The following is an 8931-nucleotide window of genomic DNA, read 5'->3' as shown; positions in this document are numbered from 1 at the left end:
CAGGACCATGGCTCCTTTGGTGTTTTCGTTGTTGGGACCATGGGTTACTTCATGAAGGTATCTGGGACCTTGATCACAGTCTGGAGAGAGGAAATGGAGGAGGTTGAACATCATCATAGGTATGAATGTCGGCCCCAGGCCACCCAGAGTCTGCTCATTTGGCCTACCTCAAGGTGGAGAAATAAAATCAAGGTGGAGAAATAAAAACCCTGTGAAGCTGTGGTAGCGTCCTAGTTGTTGTCATGATGGCACCTGGGGGGTGGAGTAAGGATGGGCAATACCCGCCAGGACCAAAGAGAAGAAAACTGACCACACAAACATGACCTCACAAACATGCTTCCCCATATGCTGCAACAAAATCAGCAGAATGAGCTTAGTTTCCCAGTAAGCAAGGGCAAAAAATCCAGGAAAGTCCAGTGTGTGCCAATAAAGGGACAGGGTCCATGGAATTCAGAAAGTACAGTACACATGTTGAAAGCTCCAAAGTGGCATAATATGTACTGCACATGAAAGCTATCTAGTGTGAGGATGAGTGAAACAAAGAAGAAAAGCACTGTGCCAGTGACTTCCCGCTCTTCATTGTCAGCTCCCCCCAGCTCACCTCCATGGCTACCTACTCCCAGCACTCACTTCTGAGAGCACTCTAGCTTCATCAGACTGGTAGGAAATGACTGCACCATGTCCTGCTGCTCTTGGGGAGGTGGAGGGTAAGGAGTAGTAGGGGAGTATGCACACTGTGGGGGAGAGGCACTCTGGGTCTCTGTTGGGCTGGCATCTCTCAGAGACAGTTGGTCATTCACAATGTAGAAGCTGGAGGAAGAATGAATGAGCCCTCAGACAGCTGGACAAATGGAGGAAACCCCCACCCTCAATAACAATCCTGTTTCCATTCAGCAACCATTTTCCCAAAAAAACCAGCCCTTGGAGAGATACAGGCCACTTTCACTAGCTTTGTAGGTTTATCCCCAAACCGTGGACATTTTCACCACCACCTACCTCTACCCTTACAGCAGCCAAAACAGGTAGATAATCTAATCATTCAGAGGAGGACCTTGAGTAACACAGAGGTTACCAAGGTGAATGCTCGGGTCAGGGTGAAAACTGGCTATTCCAATACCAAAACCTATGCTCTTAGCCACTAGGCAGGACTTCTTTTGGGAACTACTGTATTTGCTTTATTCACTATTGGAGAGATCTGGAGTATAACATCGTCACCTTCCCACACCCTGGGACCAGGTTGGAATGGGTGATCCTCTAGGATCCAAAATACAGCACTTACTTGGAATTGTTGCCAGAAGTCAAAATGAAGGTCCGGGTGAAGGCATAAACACGAAGCTGACACATTCCTTCCACTTCAAAGACAAACAGCACCAACATACAGAGTTTGCCCATTACACACTCACCTGCTGTGTAACCTCATCAGTAACTTATTTTCCTATGTCACTTTGAAGGTAACCACTCAGGAAGGACTGTCCCCTGGGAGCCAGGGGGATGTGAACAAAGAGGTGGTTATCGTGGTGGTGTGTCTTGGGGTTGGTTCTGACTCATAGTGACCCTGTGCAGGGTTTCCGAGGCTATAAATCTTTATGGGAGCAGACAGTCTCATCTTTCTCCCACGGAACAGCTGGTAGTTTCGAACTGCTGACCTTGAGGTCAGCAGCCCAATTGGTAACCACTATGCTACCAGAGCTCCTTCAACAAAGGAGAGGAAAGGATAAGTACAACACCTCCCAGTGATAGGATTCTGAATCTGTGTCTGTCCCTATGACAATCTCTTCACGAGTTCATTTCATCATTTTTCACAGCAGTAAGAGAAAGGAATTGGCAGCCACGTTTCTGTAAATGAGGCAGCTTAGAGGTTTCGCAAGTTTGACAAGGTGGCAGAGTGAGGGATGAGGATGAGGCTCCTGAAAGTCTATAGCCTGGGTGCCGTCCCCTGGGATGTCCCGGGGCAGACATATATGGATATGACTCAGACCAGGGTGGGTTGGGGTCCGGGTGGGAGCTGGAGAGCACAGAGAGAAGAGGAAGGGAAGGGATCAGGGATTTGTGGAGAGTTCTGAGAGGGAGCAGTGGGGGACCTAGAGAAGGAACTCTACAGACACTCACCCTCCTTGAACAGCCCATTGACAGAAAAGCAGAGCATCTTTTCCTGAAATAGTGAGACAGCTCAGGCCCCCAGGATCCCCCTCAACCAACTACCCACCTCCGTTCTGAGCCTCCCTCTGGGAGAAGCAGGTGCTCACCGTCTGGACACACACATCCACCAGGAAGGAGCTGAGGTCATGCTGCGTTCTAGGCAGCACACTTAGGAAATCAACAATGTCATGTTTTGTGTGTTTCAGCAAATGAGCCCTCAGGTCTGAGAGGGCAGGAGAACAGAGGGTCAGGGGCTGCCTTGTTTACCTGGTCCCTAAAATTGACCCCATCATGACTTCTGTGCAAACGACTTACTGGGGTCCTTGCATGTCTTCATATTCCTGCTGTACCTGAAGTACGTGGCCAAGCTGCTCATAGGAGAAAAGGAAGAATAGGAGTTGGGAAACTGGCCAGTGTCTTCTGGGAAGTCACAGTGTCCAGAGCTGCCATTGGACCTAGGATACTCACGAAGCTGGGTCTTGAGGATTAAAGGGAATGAAAAGTGAGAAGCAGGCCTCACTGTGGTAAGCATCCAGGAGGCCCTGCCGATCCCCATAGTCATAGATCCAGTAGTACCTGTAGGGAATCAAAGGGGGTAGACGCTGTGGTCTGGGGCCCTAAATGGACTTGAAATCCACCCACTCTCTCCCCAGAGTAGACCTGTGCGTGGCTGGTCTGACCTCTCTTAACACGGCCCCACCACCCGGCCACTGCAAGGCCCCAGAATTACTTACTGCTTCAGGAATTTCAAGATAAGATTCTTCACAGTCTCTGATCCAAAGTCATCCCCCTGGAATGACAAGGTCCTCAGGACCATGACTACTGGACCTCTTAACCCAATACCTCATGCCCTGCTTGATCCCAGCTCCTTGATCCTGCTTGATCCTCACCTTGAAGAATGGTAAATTCTTGTGCTCTTCAGTGTCACAGACAACAGATGGGGATAACTCCTGACCATCCTAAGGGAAGGAAGAGGAAGTCAGCAGTGCAGACGAGGGGGCAGCACTGGATGGTCAGGGAAAATAAAGCTCGTGGAAAGAGGGAGTGTCAGAGGTCAGGGTTAAAGGGCTCTGGATATTGCAAGGGAAGGTTATTGTGCGGTCTTCTCTCAGGGGTCCTAGAAGCTGGTGGAGAACTGTGGATAAGGTCTGTATATACTTTCATGTTCCCTCATGAAGATTAGGGGTCAGAAAACCAAAAACCTAACCTGGACAAGGTCTAAGAGATTCAGGGCAGGTTGTAAGTGGCATTAATACCAATGAAGGAGTCAAGGATAAAACTACAAAATACACTTACCAGACGTAATAACTTGGGGAACAATTCCAAGAGGGTGCTACAAAATATCAAGACAAAACAGAAAAACAAGTAACATCAGAGCCTCCAGACCCTGTTAAATCCCATGTGGACTCAAGCAGAGAGAAAGCTAGTGTGCTCCCTCAGCAGTCCCCTCTCCCCCTCTCTTTCTTTTCAGGAAGCTGACACGGGACAGCCCTGATACCCTTCTCCAGTGACACAGAAACAGCATGTGGAGACCAGTCTGACTCACAGGTGAGAGACAGAGAGGGGAGAAGCCAGGGCACGAGGTCCTTCCAGTGGACCTGGGCTGAAACATCCTACAGAGCGCACCACTAACCTTACGTTAACTGAGTTATCTTGGAAGGTGTCTGAACACATCTCTTCTGGCTCCAGCCCTTTCGCCTTGTCCAACTCTCCTTCAGACTTCAAATGCAATTATGAACAGGAAACATGAACCGGGGGGAAACCCAGGAGGTCCCTGCTCCCCTAGCCCTACCCTGTCTCACAAATTACCTTACCTGCCTCACACCATCACCATGATGTGCCCGACTCCCTTCCCATCCAAGAGTGATCTGGATCCACTTCTCACCTCATTTTTGGAGAAATCCAGGCTCTTGATGTTTGGGACCTTCTGCTTGGTGTCAGTATGGTCAACCAGTTGGTAGAGTTTGTTGTCGTTTGAGTTGAAGGGTAAAAGCTGTGGTGTGGAAAGAGCTAGAGTGAAGGTTCTAAGAATTGATATCTGGGATAAATCAGCCTTCCATCCCATCAGTGCCATGTTCAGCACTGAGCCTAAGGCCTCACCTTGGCCATATTCTCCTCATCCATTGGCAGGGGAACAATCATGGCGCTTGTAGGATTTGACCCCATTTGAGTATCATGGGTCATCACACCTTCTGGAAGACCAGAGGAGGTAATCAGAATTATGTGAAGGGTCCACCTGCCTAGCTTGGGCACTACCACCTGCCTAAGTTACTCTCTAAAATTCCCTCCCAAACAGACCCCTCTCCACTCACCTGCCCTAAAATTACTGTTGTCAGCCACACCTGGGTCCGAATGGCGTCTCAGGAGGTCAAGAGCTTTCTGGCGGGCATCGTAGCATTCCTTCCGCATGACCTGCACAAAGATGGGCATCAGGGGCTCCGAGGATGGGGAGTTGGTGGTTGCAATTGGTGAGGTAAGAAAACATGGTGGGTCTGGGTGTGGGTGCACATGTCTTGAGTCTGCATTACCTTGATCGGTTTTACTGTTTTTGGCTTCCGTTCCTTATGCACAGAATGTGGTAAAGCAGAGGGACTGTCAAAGATAGATATCTGCAGAGGAGACTAGCGAGATTGTGTAAATACCGGGAAATCTCAATTCCAAAATCAAGGAAGACCCATCCCCAGCCTAACCTCCTGCCCCTAGCTGCCCCGGCCATGTCCTGAAACACACCCTATTATTGTCCTCATCCCAAATCTTGTCACTGAAATCTTCAATGTAAGTCCAGTGCTGACATTCATGACATAAAATCAGGCTTGTAATTGTTCATAACGAATGACCAGTGAGAGGACCAAGAAAATTACAACATGAGGCTTGAGTCCCAGCTCAGTCTGGCTCCTACACAGACCCTGTGTCTGCTCAGCTGTCTTCCCATCCTTTCTAACATTGGCAATGGTGAGGGAGACACAGCTTCGCTTTTGTATCAAATTCAGCAGACATTTCTCATCATATTGAAAGCCACGTGGAATCTCGGATCAAGAGAAAGGCTAGGAGAGGAGACTAATGTGATGGAAATAAAGCTTAAAGACAGATCCAACCATGTGTTCTTTTCAGAGTTTTATCAAGCTTTAACTTCAGTTCTAAACATAGACCAATGTCCATTATTTCTCACTTTTGTGCCAGACATGGGTCTCAGAAATACACTTTCTGTACATTTCAGTATTTTCTTCCAAATAATTGACTTGAGGTCTTTAACATGCTCTCCCTTTCACAGGGTTCCAGGCAATTGTACCTAAAGCAGTCCTGCCTGCCCTTCCGACAATGACTCTAGAAAGTGAAAACCATCCCTGTGCCCTCCTCCAACCCCTTAGTTTGAGCCAAGCTGAACCATGCAGTGGAGAGCATCTCCATCTTTGTGTGAGCAGTTTCCACTTTTATCTGTACACAATGGGTTCCATTCTGCCTGCCTTCAGTCTCTTCTCTTTTTATCGCTTCTCCCAAACTGCCATCACACAAATCGAGGATGCTAACACCTAGTAATAGTATGGACATGTTCCCAGCTCCCCGTGCTGCACCAAAGTACCTAGTGTCTCCACCACATGAGATCAGCACAACTCCCCCCAACCAGTGTCTACTGCACACTGGGTCCATTATGCCAGGACACTCACTGTGATCTTATACCACCTCCTGATGGTCCCATCATGTCTGTTCCCCTCCGTTTCTGCCTCTGGAAGTTTTCTCTCTCCGTCCATGTTACCTCGGATTTGTTCTCCTTTATGAGCGCTGTCTCTCTGACAGTAGGTTGGAATCCAATAAGGGGTGCTATGAGGATGTAGAGAAAAAGAAGGCAACCATAAATGTCAAGAAAGTTTTCTAAAACCTTGCTATACTGATGTTAAGGCTAAAATGAGGCTTGCTCAATCAATCAAGAAATCCGGTCCTAGCATTCTACCAGGTTGGAGAGAAGAAGAGTTATTTAAATGCAGCGTTATCTATCCCACTGTCTGGTGCACGACACTGGTTACTTACTATCTTACTCCAGGACCCATATGGGCATTGCTCATTGCTACGTCTCCATGTTGATCCTGGCTGGATGATGGATGGATGCCAGGACCGAGTGGCTCAGAAGAGCTGGAGTACCTCCTTTGTGAAAGTCCCCAGCATCTTGCTCTTCCTTGGAAATAAGCAACTTCTTGCTTGCTCCCTGAAATTGGAAACAACAGAACAGTAGTGGTCGGAATGCCAGAAAACGTCCTGGGAAAATACCATGCTGTATAAGAAACAGCCTTGAATTTGATAATCTACATGTAATGCTACAAAGTTTGAAAGACTTTACTATGATTCTACTTCCTGGGATGTCAGAATCTCACAGCCCAGATGACAGCAAGCAGAGAGGGAAGGGCTTGGGAAGAGGGTCCACTCTGACATGGTAGTATCTGCTCCTCCATTTCCAACCTGGGTGACCTGGGACGAGGTGCTTAGCACCTCGAACCATTACCTCCTCCTTGTGCTCTAGGAGATTAATAAAATTTATACCGGATACTTGTTGTTATGGTTCAAACAAAGGTCAAAGGCAAATGCCACATCTTGAAACAACACTTAGACAACTGAAATGAAGCCTGGAGAGAAAAAAATAATGAACACTACAAAAGGAGGAGGTGGAGAGTGCAAGGAGATACAGTGAATACATCTAACACATGTTCAGTAGACCTCTGGTAGGAGAGAGCAGGGACAATGGAGTAACATTTTAAAAGATCATAGATGAGACATTTCCAAAAGTTACAGAAGACACTATGTAGGTGTACACATATTATTAAGAGAAAATATATACTGCAAGACAAAATCATTATGAGAGAAATGAGGGAGATTTCATAGTGATAAAAGGCTCAATTCCATAAGAATATAATAATAAAACAACTCTACAATTTTGGGTGCCTCATGTCATAGAAGTGAAAATATACACAGCCAAAGCTGATAGAAATATTTGGAGAGATGAGCATGACCACAGTCAGAGTGGACGTTTCAATGAGGGAAAGATAAAACAGGCCAGTCCAAATGAGGTTAGATGGAGAAGATCTAAACAACCTGAGTAGCACAATGTACTGCATTAGCATGGAACATTGTACATAACGACTACACATGGAAAGTTCTAGGACAGGCTATATATTGGGTCATAGAACAAACCTCTAGAAACACCTATGGGAGTAATGCAATCGATCTTAAATGAGTGGCCGGGGGATTCAAAAGAGTGTGGATGATTTACCCGCCCCTCTCCAACCTCCAGTATGAAACCCAAGAACGTTAATTTTCAACACCCCCACCTTTGGCAACCCTCACTAAACTGTGAACTACTTGAATCAGGACTTTCCCCTCAATCAAGGGGAAGCTATCACCTCAGCCATGACCAAAATACAAAGAATGGAATTATTTCCATGTGGAACCATGACAGGGTTCTCAGTGCCCATTCTGTCCCATTCTTCAGGAGAGTGGACAAGTCAACTGTCCTCTCTATTACTGCCCCCACCCCTAACAAAGGGGTTTCACTGGTTTCTGATGGGGGAGAAGGAGGGGGCCCCAACCCCTCAGGTTTTTGTGCTTCCCAACTCACCCTTGGTGTGTCCTGCAGCCAGTAACATGTCACCACTGTCCTCACAGGAATGTCCTGAGGAGAATCTGTGGGGTATGAAAGCTGGTGTTTGAGGGTGATCGACCGAGGCTCTTGAGGAAGGCAAGAGTAGTACTCAAAGGACCTTGTAAGGCCCACACCAAGATGGAGTCCTCACAGGAAGTTTCTTCTCCAAGAACATCAAGAGAAGACCCGTGGGGCCCAAGGAAGACTTGGTGTCCTGTTCGTATTGCTCCCCTGAGTTTGCTACCAGCCTGACACCCAGGAAGCCAGTTCCAACTGAGCTATCCTCCTACCCACGCAGAGGTGATTAATATAGTCACAAGGCATGGTTCTCAGTTATTATAGCTACAAATCCAGGGATCTGAGGGTAGGTTTTGAGCCTTTTGCAGTACATTGTGTTCCTTCATTCTTCAAACTCAAGGGACTCTGTGAGCCTGCTGCATGCTCTGAACTTGCTACATTACATCTATTTTTTAATGCATTCCTCACAAGCAGGCTATGAATACAGAACCACCAGTTCTCTGAGGTTACTGAGGTTTATAAGTTGTAAGACCTTGTCTGTAGTCACAGAGTTGCTACTTGGGAAAATGGAGTGGAAATAAATTGCATCGGATGGGGATGCCCCCTCCCCCCCCCCCATACGTAGTTTACATAAAGGCATGCTGCATTATATGGGGCTTTCTTAAATTAAGCAAAATAACAAAATGACTTGAAAATACTGAGAAATAACTGTACCTTTCCAGAGAGAACTCATGAAAAATCAGACTTGTTTTCTATAAAGGAAATCCCAAACTTTGGGAAATTCCAGGAATGAGTTTGTTGGTAGTAACTTGTGTGTGTATGCATGTGTGCCTGCAGGGTGGAGAGGCACAAGAGCAATGCTTTTTTTCTTTATAAACAAAAATGTATTCCATAGCGATAGACTCCTTGTGGCAGTCACAGCCAGGATTTCAGCTCTGAAAGTCTCAGATTTTGAGACTTTGCAAAGGAGGGAGGCACACTACCTGGACACCTCTGCATCAGAGAGAACTTTCTGGAATTTCCCACCACCTGGATACAATCTCTGTCTCCTGAGAAAGAAGGTCAGCCCCTCAAAGAAGGAGCTGAAGGTTCTGTGCAGGGAGAATGTAAATATGAATATGAGAGTGTGTGAAAATTTAGGGTGA

The 8931-nt window shown here is 46.9% G+C and overlaps 1 protein-coding gene and 1 pseudogene across 1 annotated transcript; one reads left to right on the top strand and one right to left on the bottom strand.

Annotated features, from left to right (window-relative positions):
* Positions 1–2109: 2109 nt before the first annotated feature.
* LOC102810991 (nuclear RNA export factor 3-like) lies at positions 2110–4548 on the bottom strand (the record flags this gene model as incomplete). The annotated part of the gene is made up of 9 exons (XM_006877758.1): positions 4452–4548; positions 4240–4331; positions 4025–4132; positions 3030–3098; positions 2874–2929; positions 2608–2715; positions 2455–2510; positions 2247–2362; positions 2110–2152 (listed from the first exon to the last, which is right to left on the bottom strand). Coding segments are annotated over exons 1-9 (745 nt in total), but the record flags the coding sequence as incomplete, so codon positions are not given.
* LOC102810599 overlaps positions 4547–8931 on the top strand; it is a 32400-nt pseudogene continuing 28015 nt past the window's right edge.

Source organism: Chrysochloris asiatica, unplaced genomic scaffold (genome assembly GCF_000296735.1).
Source record: "Chrysochloris asiatica unplaced genomic scaffold, ChrAsi1.0 scaffold00591, whole genome shotgun sequence".
In the NCBI taxonomy this organism is placed as follows: domain Eukaryota; kingdom Metazoa; phylum Chordata; class Mammalia; order Afrosoricida; family Chrysochloridae; genus Chrysochloris; species Chrysochloris asiatica.
The sequence above is the reverse complement of the archived record's forward strand: the minus strand, read 5'-3'. Positions and strand labels throughout refer to the sequence as shown.